The following is a 23744-nucleotide window of genomic DNA, read 5'->3' as shown; positions in this document are numbered from 1 at the left end:
GCAGTGGATCCCAAATGTTTTCAGTTCAAGGCACCCTTAGGGTCTCCATCATTTTTTCAAGGCACCCCTAAGCCAAAATAATTACTAAGCGGTACCCCGCCTTCCTTACCACTGACCCTGGCCAAGGTACCCCTGTGAGATTGCAAAGGCACCCCAGGGAGCCAAGGTGCACAGTTTGGGAATCTCTGTTCTATTGCAATGTAGACAGATGACATCAGTGCTTTTCAGATTTTGTTTGCCTTAGTATAATTAATATAACTGGTGTTGTAATTAAGATGTGATTTGTGGAAGGAAATACATCAATAATTGGGGAAATGACTGATGCCATGAGAGAACAGAGTAAGATTAGTTAAACCAATCCTCTGGCTTTACTAGGTTCATCATAACTTCTAGCTCCAAGACGTTAATCTGACAATGCAGCAAAATATTTCCACATTTTATTATAGACAGAACTTCCATAAATCAACTTTAGACTGATACAAATCTACAGATCAGTTCGATTTCTGAACCACAGTCAGCACTGGGCATCATAAAAAAACAATGATATAGAAATGATTTGTATACTTTTAATTTGTTTTTACAGTTGTGCCTGAAAAACATCTTTCCTAAAAAGAGAAAATAGTCGTTGCATTGTGGTTTGTGACAAATCGTTGTTGCTAAATTAGGGTGCTTATCACCATTCCCCAGCTGCACTGGTCTTATCAGGTTACACACAGTCTTATGACTTTGAAAGAAGCACCAGAGCAATTTCAGTGATTGGACAGAGCGCATAGAGTACATTGTAGCAGCACATTGCCTATCACCCTATGCGGCTAGGTCTTTTATTCTAAAGACACTTTGGCTATCTAATAATAGAACAGTATGCAGTAATATTGCCATTGATGTTTTGAGCGTTTGATTGGATAATTATATAAACAGTAGGGGGTGGATTGCTAGATCACATTAGTATTCCCGTCCTATCAATGTGCTATGATGCTAACCACGTCAGTCTGCCAGATTCCCAACCTATTCCAGTCCCACCAAGCATCTCAGAGGATCTTGAGGAAGAGACCAGTGAGACTGGTCCAGGGCCAGATCTTAAAGGCAATTTAATTCTCCAGGGAGGTGTGATAAATCCAGCTGTTTAGTGAGGATGCTGCGGCTAATCCAGGAGGACTTGTGAGGGAGAGGCGCTCAATCCTTCTCTGAATGGCAACTCTTATCTGCGAGACATGGTTGTGCATGCCCTGCCTTGCGATCGATATTAGGAGGAAACATCTGTGTGCTCACATTGGGATATTTCTATCAGGGATCACAATGCCATTGCGGGGCTGACATCCCTTGATACTGTTGTCTAGAGATCGTAGCTATGCAGGACGACGCACCAACTCTCCTGCTTCCTGAAGGTTACCTGCTACAGCAGCCTCTGTTCCTGTAAGAAAAGCTAGTTAATCAGGAGTTACAGTGGCTCTGCTGACCACTTTTAGCTCCGTGCTGTGGCTGGCTCCCTCCAACCCCCCATCTCGCCTTGACGTTGCTTGGTGGATGTGTATGCATGACTTCAGCACCGAATGGGCGCAAAAATCGCCCCAGGTCACAGGGATCTATCTTCCAAATCGGCAGCAAATCTCTACCCAGAGACTTTGACCGCAGGGGGAGCTCGGAGAGCCCCCTGAAATCCCAGAGAACCCTGGACCACTGCAAAATGGTGGGTACAAAAGAAAAACATACACAAAATAACTATATTTTTTTAATGGTTTTGCTTTAGTGCCACTCCCACCCATATATCACCGGGTTGTCTATTCACATCACGTGCAGTTGCACTATTTTTAAAACTGCAGTACCTATTGGAGATAACACCCTGGTCCATATATAGCTCAGCGCCTTATTGGAGTGAGTGCTTAAAGCACAGCATTGCACTGAGCTATATGTCTGCACTGTGAACCTCCCCATTGCTGTTAACAGGCTGCAGTGTAACCACATCACACATATCTATTGCTCTCTGTGCTTCTGCTTATACAGATCCAGATCCAGATCCACGCGCGTCCCAAACATTCCTTTCTCATTTTATGGCCACTTGCTGTAATCCAAGTGTAAATAGACATTCTCTTGGTGAACGCACAGGTGTGTAATAAAATAATCACATTATACATTCCCCAGTCTCCAGCACTTGTCTGACACAGAACTTGCAGCTCTGGTGTCAGATCAGTGCTCTCTGTTATTGCAGATAGACGCATTGAGTTGGGACATATATATTGTATAGTAGACAAATTGTTAACTCTTTGCTTCCTAATACAGGGTTTCAGTGCAATGTTATTCTGGCAGTGCTATTCTTGCTACTTAACTTTTAATAGTTTAGATTTTGTTTTTGCTTTTTTATGTATTTAAGTAGTCTCTAGTGGTTTACTGTAATTCTTATATTAGACTTGTTTACTTGTGTCATGTGAATACTATTACTATGGCTAGTTAGTTAGATAAATTTGATACTTATTATACTGAAATTTGTTTATTTAATGCTAGTGTTTCACTCATTTCATCAACGCCCATAGAAACCGCCCTAAATCTCTAAGTGTTAATGTTTTGCTGCATTGGTACTACAGATAAGCCCTACAAAATCGTCACTTCTAACATATTTATGGTCATTAATGTCCCATGCTGGCTACTTGTTCTGAGCAGATGGGTTAAGATTGACTAAATATGAAATAATATAAATAAACAGAAAGGGAGTGACTCTGTGTGCAATTGCAGCTTTAAGAAAACATTAAAAAAAATACACAAAACAGAAATTGCCTGGATTTATAGATCTTCCTCAAGGGGATACTTCATTATTATGTATATAAACTAATTTGCTGGTGGGTACACTAGACACCTGGTTGTACTCACCTCTTTTGTCTAGTCTTCAGATTAGAAAGGGTGGAGGTTGTTGTCCTCGAATGCACTTGTACCAGTTGCAGTGCTTTCATTTCATATTCTGGAAATAAGAGCTTTAATGGGTGTTAATGCAGATCTATTAAAAACACTTTGAATGGAATCCTGACTGTCAGAAAATAAAGCCTCATAGTGCTTTATACATACATAGACAGTGCTGCATATCTTAACTGTGTAATGATTTATTTCATTATATTCCAATGTAAATTAGTATCCAAAATATGCATTTCATGGCAAATAAATAATGTTGGGTGTGAATGCTAATGCAAACTGGTAATAGGCAGAAGAGATACACAATGTTTCTGATGGTGGTAATGTATTTTTTCAGCTTGTCCAGGATTTCAACACACAGGTGGCTTTGTATCGTGAATTAGTCATTTCCATTGGGGATGTGTCAGTAAACTCTCCCTCCCTACGGGCTGAAATGCAGAAAACTCGAACCAAAGGCTGCGAGATGGCTCTCCAGGCACACCAAAAACTCTCAGCAATCTCCGGGTAGGATATGCTGTTTCCATAATTTATAATGAACAAGCTAATTCTTTATGTTAGATATTTCTCTGAAAGAGCATTGCTCAGAGGTCTTTACAAGGACACCGATCTGTTATCATATATGTTACGGCATTGTTCCTTTAAAAGCATGGCTTGTGTGATGAAAACACACAGAAACAGATGGATGTTTGTGGTATTATTAGCTCTGATTGCACTTCTAGTCATTCCAGCCCATTCCAAGCAGTGACAGATTATCATCTCCTTTCAAGGTGTACCCAAACTCAAGACTCCTGCCTATATGTAACTAAAAGTGTACCCCTCAACTGCGCACAGAGGAGGCAGCTATTTTCTGGAGAGAACCAATGTTCAGCCAAAGTAATTTTATGTCAGTGATGTCACTGATTCCTAGTGAATTGATAGGCTGCTTACTCATGAGTAAAATGGCTTCCAACACTATGCGACAGAGGGTAAACGTGAAGAACAAGTCCAGCCCACTCGGATCACATGACTAATTTTGAAAGTTTTCCTTGGCGGACTACATTACTGCCACTGAAAACAAAGCACACCTAGATATGAGGATCACTTTGTACAAACAATTGGTATACATAAAATGAAATAAATTAAAATAATTTTGGGTGCATGATTCAACCTTTATGAAAACAGGATAAATATATGTATTTTTTTCACATTATTATTATCTGTTAATGATCAGTAAAATATGAACATAAATTGCAAGTCTTCTTTCAAATTTACATATGTTTACGGGAAAACTTGTGCAATACTTTTTTGTTAACTATGAGACAACAGCCCAATTAACTCTTCTGCTATGTGTTTCCCCATATCAACAATTCAATCAAAGAATTTAAAGGGCAATTAAAGATACCATTTGTCATTACAATATATCAAAGCCTGTGTATTACTGAACTGAATAATGTACATGAAATTACAGAAAGGGTTGTACCCAACCAAATATATCAACCATGTTTTCATTCCCTACTTAGCAGAAGGTTACCATGTTAGGATGGAAGTGCTTCTCTAACAGAGCAGACACAATGTGAGTGACAGCTTTGGAGCCTTGCTTTGCAGAAATGCACTAAGTAGCTTGGTTGATTCATAGACAGGATCAGGATAAGTGATATCAGAGTAGCTCTAAAGAAATTACTTATTTTTGGCTGGATCAAGTAGAAATAATTTATTCTAGAAATGTATTTCAAACAGAGTAGCAGGCACCAATGTTTAATAGCAAAAGGACTTATCGTGTTACATTGGGATTTTTATGTAGGGAAATTACTTGTTTGAGGTTTTGTAACTTTTATTAGAAATAGAGTGGAGGAAATGTGTATTCTGCAAGTGTCTGAAGATGCAGGAAACATAACAAGTTTTAGGATATCACAGATGAGTGTAAATATTGTTAGGTTTGCATTGCATGTAAATCCATGTTTGGGAAACATATATTGTATCCTGATACTAAAAATAGCTCAGACATTGCGAAACCATCTCAGATCAGGGAGCTGGCTTACCCCCTTCCAGGAGTTATGTCAGAACTGTATAAAAAGTGAGCTGTTTGAGCATGTAATGTATCATTCTTGCACCATCTATACTTCTGGAAAGATCGCTAGTACCACAGACTGGCGTGTGAACTGTCCTTCTTAGGACTACTTGAGCAAATAAACTTCACTTGCTTCAAAGACCTGCTTGACAATCTTTCCATGCTGAAATTTCTGTGACCTACAGATTAGATCCAACTCTAATCCATTCTCAGCTGTTCTGAGGTTTGGACCCAGCTTTCCAGTACCACCGGCCTGCCCACTACCCAGCAGCTCTGGCTAGTGTCATAGGCCAGGGGGGATCCATCCACAGCAACCCTGATCCATAGTAAGAGGTCAGGGGTACAAGCCCAGGTACACCAGCAATGGGGTACACTAGCAGCGACAGTTACCCAGAAGGAACCTGGTTCTGGATGATGGTAAGGAGTCCAGTGGTGGCAGCAGCTTAAGCCCCTTCTACTGCAGTTAGAGGGCTCACATGGGATAAAGAAAGGGAACGGTGGTACAGTAAGCCCAGCCTGTTTCCAGCAACAACAGACAGGGTGGCATAGGCGGTCCATCCTGTCACAGATTTCTGGTGGCAATCGGTGGGATAACCCCAGGCGGCTTTTCGTGCACCAGTCAGCAGAGCCGAGTTATTCAGGAGAGGAATAACTGTAGCCAGGAGAACGCACAGGATGTCTAAGTACAGTAAAATGTCCAAGGCGGACCTCGAGATACTGTGCCAAGCAAAGAAGATAGATATTCCTTATACAGCGAAAAGGAGCAAAATGAGGCCTGGGATGAGCAGTACGGGTCAGCAGATGAGGGAGCTGACATTGACCAGGAGGAGACACTAACGCCAAACCTAGCGGCACCTGCGGTAACATCCCAGAACACAGCAACTGTTCCCAGCGACAGTCCCCTCCCACAGAGTGAACCAGTGGCGCTAGTTCAACATCGTGATGAGAGTAACTTTTCTGTGTTGATGCAGCAGCTGGGTCCCTGGGACACAAAACAACTGAGGCAAAATGATTGCTTATCATCAAGTTGTGGGGCAATCGGTGGGAACTGTTTCCTGCAGCAGCCCGTGAACAGTCATCTGCTATGCCCAGATTGGTCTCTTACGACTTTACCAAATTTGATGACACTGTTGGAGATATCAAAGGACATTTGCAGGTGTTCGAAATGTCTTGTAGCTTCCATGATTTGCCCAAACAGGAGTGGGTAAAGTATCTCGTTCCCACGCTACAAGGTCTTTCAGTGGAAGCTTATCACGGAGTGGCCCCAGAAGACTGTGCAAACTTCAATGTGGTAAAACGGGCCCTCCTTAAGCGCTTTGTTATTACCCTGGAGACCTACCGGCAAAAGTTTCGGGACTTGGCTAAAAGCACCATATCAGCCATGAGGAATTTGCCAACCAGTTACGGCAGTTGGCAATAAGATGGATTAATGGATCTGACACCAAGTCCTGTGAAGATTTAGTGGACTTCTTTTGTAGAGAGAAGTTTCACCGCCGTTGCGCACCGGAGGTGAAGGAGTGGGTATTGGACCATAGCCAGCGACCCTGGAAAAAATTGCTCAGTTGGCATGTGGCAGTGAGGCCACACTGGCAGAAGTGGCAGGTTAACAGCCAACACCAATGGACTGTAAAATCAGGTTGACACCCCTCTTCTACTCACCCCCTTTGGGTACCACTCGCCAGCCAGCGCCCCACCCTGTCTCTGGGAGTTATCAGAGACCATTAGAGCTCAAGCTGGAGAGGAAGTGCTACAACTGTGGGAAACCTGCAGATGAACTGTCCCACAGCCCAGGCAACTCAGAGTCGTGACCCTAATCTGAGTCCTGGGGCCCGGCTGATTTGCTTAACTGGCGAAGGTGAGCCATTAAAGACTGTTTCCACCGCACCCAGCCCAATGGAGTGTGGCGTGTCTAAAGGTGACTCAGCAAAGAGTGTCACCTGTGTGTCCAAAAGACCCCCACAAAAACATGTGGCGGAACCTGCAGGCGGTCCAAGTGGGATCCCTGCAGGGAGGACTGAGAGACTCAGGGGCATCCATAACTGTATTAAGCCCCCATCTTATTAAACCTGCTTAATTGGTCCCACTGCCAAAGTTACTGTGGCAGCTGGACTGAAGAAGGAAGTGCCTGTAGCAAGGGTGTATCTGGACTGTGGAGATGGCAGAGAGTTGCGACATATTTCCGTTTTGGATGTCCTCCCGAATGATGTGATCTTGGGCAACGATGTCGAGGGTGGAATTGTGACCGCATTTCTCAACTCTATTACCTGGAGCCAAGCTGCCAAACTACAATCTTCAGGATCTACACCTGCACAACCCAGCCCAGAGGAAAAAACCACAGCTGCTAGACAACAGCCATCACCAGCAACCACAGTTTCAGCCAGCCCAGAGGAAAATACCACATCTACTATTTCTTCAGGAAACAGCCAGCCCTTAACCTCTGAAAAGACTACATCCCCTAGCAACGCAGAGGATGTTGTCTCTTGCCAACCTGATCTTGTGGGGGAGCCCGGTGATGCTCCTGTCCTTAGCAGTATGCCAGCTCCAGCGGTGAGTATAGCTGACCATAGTGACCCAACTTTGACTGACCCTAGTAACCCCAACAAAGACCACCCCCCCTTCCTGTAGTGTATCCCGACTTAGATGATAGTGAGAGCCGCAGGGAAAAGTTTAGGGCAGCTCAGCTCTCTGATCCCTCACTGGAAAGCTTGGGGTGCCAGGCTGGCAGCAGCCTTCCAGCGATGGAGGTGGGGAGTGTGACCTGGCATAAATGGTTGTTGTACCGTGTAGCTAGGAAGGTAGATGGGGATAGACCAGTCCGGGAACAAGTTCAACTGGTAGTACCACGGGGCTTTAGCGCGCAACTGATGTCAGTTGCCCGCAAACTCCCTATGGTGGGACACCAGGGAAGAGACCGAACACTGAAGCGCTTAACACAGAACTATTTCTGACTGGGAATGTCGGATGACGTCCGGGCCTATTGTAAGTCTTGTGAGGTGTGTCAGCATCTTGGGCACCTCAGTGCTTGTGCTCCCTTCAGGTCTTTGACAATAGTGTGGGAATCTAACCTTTTCAGCAAGTATCTGTGGACATAGTGGGTCCCTAGTCTGTGCCCAGTAGATCGGGGAAGAGATATATTCTCACCGTGGTGGACTATGCTCTGTCCTCCATAACTTTAGCAGAGTAGGGTTCCCTAGTGAGATCCTAACCGATTAAGGGACACAGTTCAGGAGTAAACTGGTCCAGTGTCTCTGGGCAAAGTGCGGAGTGCGGCAACTCTTTACTGCCCCCTACCATCCCCAGACTAACGGACTGTGCGAGCGGTTCAATGGAACTCTGAAGCACATGCTACGGGCATTTTCAGCTTCGGAGGGGGGAGAACTGGGAACGCTACCTGCCACACCTCCTGTTTGCTTATTGGGAGGTGCCGCAGGAGTCTACCGGTTTCTCCCCTTTTGAACTACTATATGGCCGCAGTGTCCTTGGACCTCTTGACCTGTTCCGGGAGTCTTGGAAAGAGAAGCTATACACCCAGGATGTCTCTGTGGTGGAGTATGTGTTGAAGCTCAGAGATCGGTTAGAGAATCTCATGGGGCTCACGCAGGCTAACCTAGCGGAAGCACAGGCAAAACAGAAGACTTGGTATGATCAGGGCACGCGTGCCAGAGTGTTTGAGGTAGGGCAGATGGTCCTTGTTCTGATTCCCACACGCCAGAACAAGCTCCAGGCTGCCTGGGCTGGACCGTACACGGTCTTAAAATGCCTGAGTGACATCGCATACGGGGTGTCATTGGATAGCGACGGTAGGCGGCAGCGGACCTATCACATAAATATGTTGAAGGCATACCACGAACGTGTGGAGTCGATAGTAGCGATTTGCTGCTTACTGACTGAGGAACCAGGAATTGACCCACTACCTACCCTCCTTGCCAGAGGTGCAGGTGGTGTAGAGGAAGTGGGCTGGGATAAACAGATGAGTGCCTGCGAGAAGGAGCAGCTTAAGGCAGTGCTGTGGCCCTTTGCGACCTTACATCTGAAACGTGTAGGGCAAGTGTTGGAGAAAATTCAGTAGGCAGGTCTGACCATCAGAGCAGACAAGTGTCAAATGGGGATGTCAGAGGTGCGGTACCTGTGTCATTGTGTGGGGGTAGGTAAGGTTAAGTCGGAACCAGCTAAGGTAGAGATAGTTTGTGACTGGCCCTGGTCCATGACCCAAAGACAAGTACTGGCCTTGTTAGGAACCTCAGGGTACTACAGACGTTTCGTCCCAGACATTAGTACTGTAGCGAAGCCTCTGACAGATCTCACTAAGTAGAAACTCCCTAAAGTAGTTGAACGGACACGCGCTGGGGAGCTGGCATTTCAGTCGTTTAAAGAAGCCCTGGTTCGTGCTCCAGTACTGTTGATGCCCAATTATGACAAGGACTTTATTGTGCAAACTGATGCATCACAGTATGTTCTGGGAACAGTACTTAGCCAGGTGGGGCCAGATGGGCAAGAGCACCCTTTGGCCTATTTGAGCAGAAAATGGCTAAACTGGGAGGTGGGGTATGCCACAATTGAGAAACAATGTTTGGCCATTGTTTGGGCAGTGAAAAAACTTCAACCTTATTTGTATGAACAACATTTTACTGTAGTGATTGATCATAATCCTTTAAAGTGGCTACAACACACCTCAGGGGAAAATGACTGTTGCCCTGGAGCATTGCACTTATTGCACAATTTATGACTTTGACATAATTCACAAGCAAGGAAAGGCTCACAGCAATGTGGATGGACTGTCTCGGCAGGAAAAGCCGGATACTCCAGGTCACCAAATCGTGGGGACATGGCACACTGATTGCCTGCATGGACAAGGGGGGTGGGGAGTGTGGCTGGATCACTTATAAATAACTTATTTGTGGCTGGATCATGTAGAAATAATTTATTCTAGAAATGTATTTCAAATAGAGGTACAGGCAGCAATGTATAGTTGCAAAAGCACTTATCGTGTTACATTGGGATGTGTTATGTAGGGAAATTACTTGTTTGGGGTTTTGTAACTTTTCTTTTGGAATTCTCCAGTTAGCAATAGAGTGGAGGAAATGTGTATTCTGCAAGTGTCTGAAGAAAAGACCCATGTTAATCTTATGTTAATTACACATTTTGATGTGTGAGTGTGCCACACCACTGAATGCACAGGAATGTTTATATTGACTTGCTGTTAGATTTCCTCTGTGTCTAAAACAGGATGCAGGAAATCACAGCAAGTTTTAGGATATCACAGATAAGTGTAAATATTGTTAGCTTTGCATTGCATGTAAATCCATGTTTGGGAAATATATATCGTATCCTGATACTAAAAATAGCTCAGAAGTTGCAGAACTATCTCAGATTAGGGGGCTGGCTTATCCCCTGCCGGGAGTTATGTCAGAACTGTATAAAAATTGAGCTGTTTGAGCATGTAATGTATCATTTTTGTACCATCTATACTTCCGGAAAGATTGCTAGTACCACAGACTGGCGTGTGAACTGTCCTTCTTAGGACTGACTACTTGAACAAATAAACATCACTTGCTTCAAAGACCTGCTTGCCAACCTCCCCATGCTGAAATTCTTGCGACCTACAGATTAGACCCAACTCTAATCCGTTCCCAGCTGTTCTGAGGTTTGGACCCAGCTTTCCGGTACTACCTCTCTGCCTGCTACACAGCAGCTCTGGCTAGTGTTATAGGCCAGGGGGGATCCATTTACAGCTTCCCTGATCCATAGTAAGAGGTCAGGGGTACCAGCCCAGGTACACCAGCAACGGGGTACACTAGCAGCGACAGTTACGCAGATGGAACCCAGTTCTGGATGCTGGTAAGGAGTCCAGTAGTGGCAGCAGCTTTAGCCCCTCCTACTGTGGTTAGAGAGTGCATTTGGGATAAAGTAAGGGAACTTTGGCACAGTAAGCCCAGCCGGTTCTCAGCAACAACAGACAGGGTGGCATAGGCGGTCCATCCTGTCACAAATGCATTCTTATGTTTTTGACTATTATCACTTGCCATCAGTGCACCATGCTAAAGATGTGAGAGCTGTCTGTAATGGAGTTGGAATGTAATGCATTAGGCTGGGTACACACTACAGAAAATTTCCCCCGATGCGACATCATTAACGATTTTTCAAGCGACATAAAAGAAAAAGTCCTGATCAGCATGATTCATGTGTACACACTAAACACATTTTACACAATTTACCTTCAGATCTGTGCTCTTCATCTGTCATAACCATTGGCTGAAAAGATTGTACAGAATTCCATCGCTGAACAACATTTTTAGTTTAGTTTACTAATCAAATCAAACAATATGATGTGCTATAGAGCGATAATCACTCATTGTGTTCACACTAATGCGATATCGGGCGAACGCTCGTTTATTATGTGATTGGCCCGATAATCGTCTGAAAACCCTGTAGTGTCACCCAGCCTTACTTTTTAATGGAGCTGCAGTGTAATGTCAGGTAAATACTGAACAATGTATTTTACCAGCATAGTTCTTATCTGAAAAGTATATGTAGGAGATAAGTGATCCTTTAAGTCGATCTATTATGAAATTGAAAAAAACTAATAATAGATTTATTTAGCAAATCAATACATGTTTGAATGTGGTTATTATTGAATAACACAAAAGTAAAATAGATGTAAGGTAGATGTTTACAATTCCCAGTATTCATCTGTCCACAGAGTTCCCCCTGAATGCTTGTGAAGACTCTCCTTGGCGATGTAAAATCACAAATTTCTGCTCACACCCTAAATGTGCGCAGCCACTATGTTCAGTGGCACATTGCGCACAATTAAATACCCCCTATAAAATCTGACACCAGCAACTGCTTTGTCATATGTCTTACAATATTAGCTCCATGGTTTCATCTCCTAGCTGAAGCTGAAAGTATCAATCACAGAGGTTGCAGCTTTTGTTTGGTCCTCCAGCTCACCAACCCTTCCCCAGTTATTTTTAAGGGATGAACTTAACAGTTTAGCTGGTTCCATTTAAAAAAATATGAAGGATCCCTTGGAAAATAGCTACATGGAGCAGCACCCAGGGCTGTCTGGAGTTGCAGTCTATTTGGAGCAGGCCGCATCTCCAGATATGCCTCTTAGGAAGTGTATCTTTTATTGCTCCCTTAGACCTAGTGTAACAATACGTGCTGATGACAATCATCGGCCTGATTCATTAAGGATCTTAACTTACGAAACTTCTAATTTCAGTCTCCTGGACAAAACCATGTTACAATGCAAGGGGTGCAAATTAGTATTCTGTTTTGCACATAAGTTAAATACTGACTGTTTTTTCATGTAGCACACAAATACTTGATAGCTTATTTGTACACTGAAATTTAAAGTTGATATTTGTGTGCTACATGAAAAAACAGTCAGTATTTAACTTATGTGTAGAACAGAATACTAATTTGCACCCCTTGCATTGTAACATGGTTTTGTCCAGGAGACTGAAATAAGAAGCTTCTTAAGTTAAGATCCTTAATGAATCAGGCCCCTTGTCTCTGCTACAGTTAGGACTATTCTAGCTAAAATGAGGCGCTCACCTGTCTTCATGAGAGAAGCCACCCTATTAAGCATGCTCCTACTTATTACTGAAAAGAACACAACTCCAAAAAATAATAATGAGCATTGTTGGGGGAAAATGGGTAACTTTTAAAACTATTTTACACATGATGTTCCAAATGAAAGAAAGCCTCTTACCCAGAAGATAACAAGTCCCAAGCTTTCTAAATAAGGTATAGGTGAATTAAGATATACAGTGGGTTAGCCATTGGACTTATCAGGTTATCCACTATTGATCCAACACCCAGAAAAGAGCTGGGCAAAAGTAAGTAAGTAAGGCAAAATCATGTAGCATTGGAGGGGGAAGTAAATTTGAAATGTGATGGAAGATATATATTCGGGGCCGGACATGTCCTAGATCGGTGTTGGCTAACCTGTGACACTCCAGGTGTCGGGAAACTACAAGTCCAAGCATACCCTTCCAGCAATAAGCTGTTATATATTGGCAAAGCATGCTGGGACTTGTAGTTTCACAACACCTGGAGTGTCACAGGTTAGCCAACAGTGTCCTAGATCAACTCTAAATTCCAGTGTACAAATAAGCTATCAAGTATTTGTGTGCTACATGAAAAACAGCCAGTATTTTCATTATGTTCATCATGGTTTTGTCCAGAAAACTTGAGTAGGAAAACCTACTTAATTTTTGGCTTAAATTTCCTTAATGAATCAGGCCCATAGTCACTTGCCATTCAGGCATCTGGGCCGATGAGTGCCTATTGACATTAGCAGGCTCCTGTAGGCAAAGTCACTCTGAACGAGAAGAGGAGCCCATCCTGAGACAGCAACCACAAGGTCTGTCATGGAGAGAAATTATACTAATAGCTTCCAGAAATGTAGTGACATTTATTGTGGCCAGTGTATGTACAGTGTTTGTATTGAAGGTTTTTATTTTTTTCAACTGAAAGGCTATTTTGTAATCCCAGACTATTAAAAATAAAGTATTAAAAAAGACACGCACATTAAAAGCTTTATAAATAACATATAACTTTCATTATATAAAATGTTTTTTAACTTAAACTTTCTTAATATAATAAACTTTATTTGTTCTTAATTATATGGACACCACCGGTGCCACCTTTTCCACTTGACTGGTTGTTTTTAAATCTCCCACTGCCTGACCTGAACTTATTCACTGACTTGAGTCATGCCACGGTAGAATTAAAAAGAGTCAATTAACTGGAAGAAGCAGTGCGGCGTTGGTGAGCTATAGTGGCTCCCATATAATTAACAAGTAACTTTCTTTTTATAAATCAATAAAATTAAAACATAATTGCATTAAAAATCCTTTATTCCAAGAGTTACCAGAACAGATAGTACTGCCTTGAAGCTTGATAAATAGGCTCCAGCAAGGGGGAAAGGTTAACGCCAATGGTAACGACATTGATAAATAATGTTTTCTTCAGCAAAGCATCTTTTCACCCTTTTATAAAGCAGAATGTGTTCTATATTCAAAACCACATTTTAAGGATGAGTCATGGCTGAGTACTTGCCCTCAAGGCTAAAATTTGCCAGCTCCATTCCATGTCTAACTGAATACCTTGGCATGTATGACACAAGTAAATTGTAATTTTATTTTAAAGGACCCAGAACTATATAGAAAGTATCTCTCTACTGCATGTTATTGTGCATAAAATGTGTTTGTTACATTTGATATAATCATTTTAAATCAGCAGTCGGCCCGTGTAGAAGGATTCCCTGGTGACTACACCAAGCTCCAGTATAACCATGGATTTAAATATAATAATGTCAAATAGTGGGGATAAAATATATCACAACAGGCGGACGCTCACAGCACTGAGGTGTCATTGACATAACATTGATCAGATTTTATCCTGTCTACACTGTCACACAAGCTTCTATGAAATGTTCTATTTACTTCTCATCAGAGTAAGATTATCACCAGCATGTTAGCAGTATTAATGCTACACTGTGAGCAATAATGCCTTTACCGGTAAGGAAAACATTTTGTGTCAGTTTTTGCACTTCAATAATGTCATTTAGGGGAAAATATACTCCATATACCAGCAATAAGTAGATGTATTTTAGTAATGATGGACGGTCCTGTATATAACAAGCCAGGAAAATCCTTGCTTTGCCTCTAACATTACATCTAATTTTTTTAACAAGTGAGCACCTGTAGAGTTCTACTGCTTCTCTTGTGTCCTGAGTTTGAGATTTACCAGCAAACGTGACTTAAATAAAACTCTATAAAGTATTTACGTTTTGTTTTGTACTGTGCTGTGTTGTGTTTACCATAGAAATCAGTGATCTATATAACCCACATTCAAGCTGCTAAAAGCACAGGAGGGAACCCACTGTTTTGTTTATTCTTTTTTAGCTAGTGTGAATGAGTGCTAATACTTTAATTAGAAAATCTCACGTTATTGTCAGTTAATACCTTCAATAGGGAGACATGCTGAGTAATTTAGCCCCCCTACACTTGTATGATCAGAATGATTGAATACATAGCTACAAATAATAGACATTAGACGACATTATGGGGCATTTACGACAAATGCAGAAAGCTACAGCATAAATATTTCTAGTGAAGCCACGCACCTGCTGTTGCACGAATGCAGCCCATTTTATGGGTAAGTTCATGGATTTTCCGCCAGCATGGCAGCATTAGCAAGGGTGCAAAAGCTTGCCGTTCCCAATGGAATGCTCAAGAGCATCATAAGTTCCTTGTCATGAGTGTACCCAGTTTTACACCACAGTGAAAAAGTGGGTTCACTTTTATTTGCATAAGCAGGCAGCAGTGGACAATGAACATATTAGGAGCCATTATTCACTTCAGAGATGGATGCACATCATTTTCCTCCCTGCAAAAAGGACTTAAAAAACTAAAAAATATAATGCTGAAGTGTCTGGTGTGGAGCATATGCAAACCAAAGCATTTTAAACCAATATGCTACATCATCATCATCAACATTTATTTATATAGCGCCACTGATTCCTCAGCGCTGTACAGAAAACACATTCACATCAGTCCCTGTCCCATTGGAGCTTACAGTCTAAATTTCCTAATACACACACAGAGAGAGAGAGAGACTAGGGTTAATATAATAGCAGCCAATTAACCTACCAGTATGTTTTTGGAGTGTGGGAAGAAACTGGAGCACCCATAGGAAACCCACGCAAACACAGGGAGAACATACAAACTCTACACTGATAGGGCCATGGTCGGGAATTGAACTCACGACCCCAGTGCTGTGAGGGAGAAGTGCTAACCACTAAGCCAACCGTACTGCCCAACATACTTGTAAGGATTGAGGGAGGGAGGCGTGGTGGGGAGGGCGAGATGCGTTAATTTGCTTAATTTTGGCCCCGCCCCCATGATGAAAGTGACATTTAGTTGCTGGGCCAAAATGACACAATTCACTCTAAATCGCGTCATTGAGGCTCCCATCCTTCACTAGGAAGTGGGCATTATGCAGGAGAATTGCCTGTTCACCCGGGATTCTGGGAGTCCTAACCATAATTCGGGCAAGTATGATATATTAATAGTATATTATATAATAGTATGATATACTAATAGTATATTATATACAATAGTATGATATACTAATAGTATATTATATACAATAGTATGATATACTAATGGTATATTATATAATAGTGTTATATACTAATAGTATATTATATATAATAATATTATATACTAATAGTATATTATATACAATAGTATGATATACTAATAGTATATTATATACAATAGTATGATATACTAATAGTATATTATATACAATAGTATGATATACTAATAGTATATTATATATAATAGTATGATTATAATAATAGTATATTATGTATAATAGTATGATTTAGTAATAGTATATTATATATAATAGTATGATTTACTAATAGTATTTTATATATAATAGTATGATATACTATTAGGCTAGAATTTGAATCTTACCAGGACTTGAGCAGTGTCTGCATTTGCTGTAATGTTTGTGATTAAAAGAAATAACCTTACATTTTATTTTATTAATATAGATTTTATTTTTAACTAAATGTCTACTGAAAAATAAGGATGTAGGTCAAACTTGGAGCTGTCATTTAATTTTTACGCTGATCAAGTAAACAATAACAACATTTAATAGAGTGAGTCAATTGTTACTTGTGATTAAATGATCATGGAAGCTATAGTACACTTAACTTTCCAAACAATACCTTCCAAACAACTCTGGGGCATGGGGCGGGGGGGGGGGGGTGTTTGTCTAAATCAAAAAAAGTGCTCTCCAAACTAAAGTTGCTGTAGTAATAAGTAATTTCCCTATAATGTCCCTTTAAACAATAAAGCTTGATGGACATCCATTTTTATAATGTTATGCTTATCAAGTACAGCTTTTACTATAATTACATGAACCTTATAAAAATGTCAACAACTTCTTCAATGCAAACATACGGTAGGCATGAATTTCCACTTTGTTGTCCTTTCTCGTCCTCTTGGGAATGTTGGAAATCAACTGTAATATGCTTATTGAGAAGTATTTTAATCTGGTAAACGCAAACAAGTCAGTAGTCAGAGGATTAACCTGTCATGCTGCATATTTGCTGGCTAGTGGTTTCAGCTTTCATCTTTTGTGCCGGAGGGATGTGAGACTTGCTGCCAAGTTATGCATGAGTGGAAGTTGCTACATTTAGGCCAATCTGGTATTGAAGAGATAGCTTGGCCAAGGTATTAAACTACATTCTTGCTTACTTCGCAGCATTTGCCATATCAATGTATATTATTCATGCAGGTATGTTTATTCTTTAACAGAAAATCATTATATCAATGTAGTGTGCATAGTTTCAACAGTTCAAGCAGGGCTCATTTACCTTATGAAAATATATTTTTTCATTACAGAAATTTAAAGACCTCCTAATGCAGCCAGACAATTTATTAGGAAACTGTGAAATCACTGAAATTACTAATGGACTTTGTGACTTTGTGCCTCAATGATGACATTGGTCCCTAGTGAATCATTAAGCTGCATTCTCATGAATAATGGTTCAGCCCACAAAGTGATTGCCACTGGATGGTATATGATGCATACATGCCAGTAACCAATGCTGGTCATGAGGGAGAGATTTTTTTTTCAACAGGTGAAGCATGTACAGTGAGCCCTGTTGGTGAAGGTGGTGGGGGGGGGGGGGGGGCACAACTTGATTAAGTTGGGGTCTGCTTATACAGAGGATGGGTAGCGTACCCACTATGTGGCTGCTGTGAGTGAAAAAAGTGGAACATGAAAAACTTTGTGGCACACCAAATCTAATCAACGATCTGAAGTTAATGAGGGAGGAATTAGGCACTTACATATGGGAAGATACCACTGCGTCCTTTACATAGTGCACCATACAATGCCAGCCCACTGTGCACCATACATAGTCTCCTGCGCATCATACATCGCTAGGCCCCTGTGTACCATACATGGTCTCCTGTGCATCATACATAGTCTGCCACTTTGATCTTTTCATATCCAGGATCCTGTGTAGCATACATAGTCTCCTGAGCATCATACATAGTCTCCTGTGCATCATACATAGTCTGGTCCCTGTGTACCATACATAGTCTCCTGTGCATCATACATAGTCTACCCCCTATGTACCATACATAGTCTCCTGTGCATCATACATAGTCGGGTCCCTGTATACCATACATAGTCTTCTGTGCATCATACATAGTCTACCCCCTATGTACCATACATAGTCTCCTGTGCATCATACATAGTCTGGTCCCTGTATACCATACATAGTCTCCTGTGCAACATACATAGTCTAGCCCCTGTGTACCATACATAGTCTCCTGTGCATCATACATAGTCTGGTCCCTGTATACTATACATAGTCTCCTGTGCATCATACATAGTCTAGCCCAAGATTTCCCAAACCCAGTCCTCAGGGCTCCCCAACAGTGCAGGTTTTCTGGATCACATGTGACATAATTAGGACCACCTGTGGATCTGTTACAATGTGTCAGTCAGTAATGAATACACCTGTGCTCCAGCAAGGAGATATGGAAAACCTGCACTGTTGGGGAGCCCTGAGGACTGTGTTTGGGAAACCCTGGTCTAGCCCCTGTGTACCATACATAGTCTCCTGTGAATCATACATAGTCTGGTCCCTGTGTACCATACATAGTCTGCCCCTTTGATCTTTACATATCCAGTATTATAGTAATTATATCGTTTTCAAATAAGCATTGCCCAAGCGATTGTATTGTGTTTCCAAAGCACAAAGTAATTTATTTTAGCAGATGTAAAATTTAGCAGTTCAATACATAATTATAATACAGTTACAGCCAATACCAAAAGATAAATACATACCGCTGCGCTCGCTTGCGCAAGCTGCGCTGCCACTGGTACCAGCGAACAGTACTTCACTCCAGAATACTGTGGTCAGAGAATGACTGAGGCCAGTGCCAGTTTGAGCTGTATTATATACACTCAGTGTTACAGTGAAAACAATGCAGATGGTGTGGCTTGCTTCTATTGGTCCAGGTATCAGGAAGGTCCAGAGTGCTGCAGGTCATAGGCCAGTTCAAACCAAAATATCCAAAGGTGGGGGTCATCTCTCCAGGGGTTGTGCTCTGACTTTTCCAAGACTCCAGTTTCAACTAGTCTATTAGCATTTTATAGTCAGTATCACTTTAAGTATTTATTCCCTAACATTACTAACTAGAGTATGCAATGTGCGATCTCTTCGGCGAAGCAACCGGACAACTGCTGATGAATAGGGGATTAAAATGATACCAGACATGACACATTTCCGGTAACCTGAACCATACATAACACTAAAGAGTACATATAATCATAGTATGTAAACTAATAATAAACTAAATACTCTGCTCACAAATCACTGTGGAATGGAATCAATATAAATATGAAATATATATAAATAACTAAATGTTGTAGTGCAAGTGTGTGCGTGCGTATTTTACCGCGTGATCGCGCCGGAATATTTAGTGGAAAGAGAACTAGTCCTACTCGATATAATCACTGAGGCACGTGAGAGCACACCCAGCACTTAGTTTGGTCTAAAATCTTACCCACCCAAGAATGATAATCATTCTCAAGGATGCCTGCTCAAGTCCGAACATTACTGGACTGGCATCACTGGATGTACTTCTCTTCAACTATAGGGTCAACGTACTTACAAACGTAATGCTACTCAGACAATAGCCCCTCGCACTTTCTCCAAGCTCCAAGGTTTCCAAATTTTCGTTTACCCCTGAATTGAATAGAGTAATTGACTGGACCGATTGTGCTACTAACTTCTCCTTCATCCCCAACTTCTCCTTCACTACCTGAACCAGCCTCTGTCACCTGTCCACAATTAAAAGAATTTACTGTCCTGAAAAGAGAATGAGATGAGAGAAACACAGAACAGAGAAACTACAACTTCATGCTGGACAACTGTCTTAGTCTTTGGCTCAGGTGCTACTAACTGCATTCGAGGCCTTCCAGAACAGATTCATGAGTGCACTTGGACCCTTCTCTGGGTGTTGGCTCCTCTGCAGTGGGTGAAATGGGTACCAGTGTCTCTGCTACCCTTGAAATTGTGATGCTGGTAGCTTACACTTGGTACCTGACTGTCAAATAACCTGAGCCTAGGAAATTACTGTTCCACAACTTACTCTCCCAGTCCAACGTCCTGACAGTTAGTGTAACTTTTCAGGAGACAGTGTTTTAAACGTTCTTGGCTCCTGTCTCACTATTTACCTCTCTTAAGGTCTAGACTAGTCTCTCAGTTATAAACTCATCACAAGAGAAGTCAAAAACATTTCAAAAGTCAACAGGACGTGAATACAAATGAACTGAACAAATCTATAGAATAAAAAACATGCAACAACTGTGCACATTCTCTTCAATGGTTCATCCCCCTAAAACATGACTCAGTGAAATTCATTGTGTGTATAGGAGGGGTGTCATTTTAAGGAGTCAAAGTCACACGTAAAACACTAAACATAGGGGCCAATTCCACTAACAACGAGGTCCTGTAGTAACCCTGCAGCTGTATTTATACTCGCATTGCTGGCAATTACGGTAATGAAAACTATGGTACTGCGGCACTTCACCGCTACTTGAGTCGGCCCCATAGTGTCTAATCATGCAAATACATTGCTAAGAACTATCTATTAATACCATAAAAATACTATAACATTGTGCATAATATGCCTGACACAATATATCACCATAAATATCAAAATGTTATTGAAGCAGCATCAAATGTTTTATATCCCACAAGTCCTGACTGTAACGATTGTGGTAAAGTGGGAGACTTACCATGTTTATTTAGCAGATAGTCTCTCAGAGCTAGCAGACTCAGGGGTAACAAAACTGCCAGTTCCCCTCCTTAATGAATCAGGCCCTCAGTGTCTGTATTTTCTTTTACTATTAAGAACATGGAACTACATATATCAGTCAGCCCTGGCAGCCATGCACATGTTGGCGCTTGTTGCACCAGAAACTTACTACATGTTTTAAACACTATGGGCCTGATTCATTAAGGATCATAACTTAAGAAACTTCTTATTTCAGTCTCCTGGACAAAACCATGTTACAATGCAAGGGGTGCAAATTAGTATTCTGTTTTGCACATAAGTTAAATACTGACTGTTTTTTCATGTAGCACATAAATATCAACTTTAAATTTTAGTGTACAAATAAGCTATCAAGTATTTGTGGGCTACATGAAAAAACAGTATTTAACTTATGTGCAAAACAGAATTCTAATTTGCACCCCTTGCATTGTAACATGGTTTTGTCCAGGAGACTGAAATAAGAAGTTTCTTAAGTTAAGATCCTTAATGAATCAGGCCCAAGGTTCTCACCTCGACTACTCTTCCTAATCTTATATATAAAATTCATTGGTCTATTGGTTTGCTTGTTTGTCTGTGTGTTTATGCATTTGGACACCCCTGCACTGATTGGGATGAAAACCAACGCAAGGTGGTCTAGTTGGATCCTGGCCACGTTTTACAGGGTTAGGGTCCCGGATGCACCTCCCATTGCTGTAGGTTGGGCAGAACTTTGACCTAGGGAGCCTGTTCTGAGCCTTTTACTGGATGGATTTGGACAAAAACTTCACAGAGTGGTAACATTGGATCCTGGAAGACATACTAGGGAGTTGAAGTCCCAGTCGGACCTCCAGTTGGTGTAGGCTGGGCGGAATTTTGAACCAGGGAGCCTGTTCTGACCTTTCCACTGGGTGGATTTGGATGAAAACTTCACAGAGGGGTAGCAATTGGTCTGGGATGCCTAATGGAATGATGGGGTCCTGTTGTTGCCCTTCCACTGGATGGATTTGGATGACATCTTAGCTGTTAATTATTTTTAAAATGTTGACAGTTACATCCAACTAATTGATAGCTTAATAACTTAAAGATTTAAGTCTGGACAATCCGGGTACTTCAGCTAGTAATTTATAACAGGAACAAGGACAGGGTGAGTCACCTGCAGTTCTTCCTTCAACCAGTTAAAGTTATTTAGGAACCACAAAACAGCCACTCTGATTTGAGGTTCAGAACACTTGATATTTGTGAACTGTTCATCCTTGTGGATGTAAATATGACTAGTCCAATCCAAAAATATGTGTTTGTGCCTTGTGTTTCATTCCTACGTCTACTTAAAATTGTAATCTTTAGTGAGCAGAATTCCTTTGCATTGTAAATTCACTGTGCTTCCCTGATTGTACAGCACTGTGGCATATGTTAGCATTATTTCATTAAAGTGTGTTTTTCCAGGTGGAAATTTTGCACCTAGTGGCTGTATTTGCAACTTACTCTAAACTGGCCAATTTTTCTTTATTCCAATTTTTCCTTAAAAAATTGGTCCACATAAGAATGCATAAATTGCATGTATGCATTATGCTTTCATATAGAGATAAATATCAATAAATATCACACATATATTTTGTTTCTATTTCTATTATATTTGGCAGTTATTTATGAAAGCATCCTACATCAGCTTCAAGTTAGTATTAACAGCTTTAAACCTGTTATTGCATGCTTTACTGAAGGTCCAGATATAAATCAGAGGCATCACTTCATCTGTCAGGCTACACAGAAAAAGATACAATGATTCACACAGCTTTTGATTTATTCTAAAGGGCTCATAAAGTCTTCTGATGCCCGTCTCTAGATCAATGTTAGCAAAGCAGAGTAAAAATATCAATGACAAAAATGATCTCATACTTCAAAGATTAATGATTGTTCATCTTCCAGCATTGCAATTATCCGAGAATCTCTATTTATACTGTATGTTTGGGGGTTTTACATTATGAATACCATATACAATCATGCAAGACTACAGTCTGTCACTGTACATGTGTAAGTACAGTATTGTACTAATTTCTCAGGTTAAAAGAGTAAGTAAAATGGAATGCCAGTAAATAGAACACAATAAGAAGACTATTTAGTTTAAAATGTAGACATCTAGGGAGAATCTATACACAGGTTATCTGTGATTTTTAGAGCCATTTGAAAATATTTAGGTTGACACGTTTGTTTTAGTTGTTCTGTTTTGCAAACATTGTCGCCAGCCTATGGATTAATTTCTGAGGCCATAATCAGAACACTAAAGGGGAAATTCAGTTCCCCCCGGAATAACGCTGCGTTAAAAGTATTACCGTTAATACGGTAAATTTAACCCAGATTTCTGCAAAAACCAGTGTTAAAGATTACCGTACTAACGGTAATTATATGCACTATTCCCGTAGTAACAGTAATAGTGCGCAGGCTGTGTTACTTTCGGAAGTAACGCTGCCAATTGAATTTACCCCTAATAGGGGAATTTAATTGCCAGCGACACCTCTATGGAGTAAGAGGAACAGAGAGCGGAGATTTTACAGAAATCTCCGCCGCTAAGTGTCTCTCAGGTGTTCGGGCTAATTGAATTCCCCCCCTAACAATGAGCTTTATCATTGTGATTGTTTTCTTTTTAATCTTCTTTATCGAGCAAACAATACAGATTATATTCTGTATATACAATAAACCAATATACAAAAGGAGGGGTAATTGTTGTGTCCAGTATGTAATACAGTATGCATAATAGAGACCAGGGTACCAGGTGAAATTCTCTGGTCCATTATTCAATGCAGAGCATATCTGTGAGGAGTTTGTATGTTCTCCCTGTGTTTGCGTGGGTTTCCTCCGGGTGCTCCGGTTTCCTCCCACACTTCAAAAAAAACATACTGGTAGGTTAATTGGCTGCTATCAAAATTGACCCTAGT

At 41.2% G+C, this 23744-nt stretch overlaps 1 protein-coding gene across 1 annotated transcript in view; it reads left to right on the top strand.

The window, feature by feature from the left end:
- Window positions 1-974: 974 nt before the first annotated feature.
- The window catches only part of RGS7BP (regulator of G protein signaling 7 binding protein), a 91406-nt gene continuing 68636 nt past the window's right edge, over window positions 975-23744 (top strand). Inside the window, exons 1-2 of the mRNA XM_075182926.1 lie at window positions 975-1687; window positions 3236-3402. Of these exons, the coding sequence (XP_075039027.1) occupies window positions 1535-1687; window positions 3236-3402 (320 nt within the window). The 5' untranslated portion in view covers window positions 975-1534. The remainder of the gene's footprint in view (window positions 1688-3235; window positions 3403-23744) is intronic.

The sequence above is a fragment of the Mixophyes fleayi genome, chromosome 1 (assembly GCF_038048845.1).
Source record: "Mixophyes fleayi isolate aMixFle1 chromosome 1, aMixFle1.hap1, whole genome shotgun sequence".
NCBI classification, from domain to species: Eukaryota; Metazoa; Chordata; class Amphibia; order Anura; family Limnodynastidae; genus Mixophyes; species Mixophyes fleayi.
This window is presented reverse-complemented; position numbering and strand designations above follow the sequence as displayed.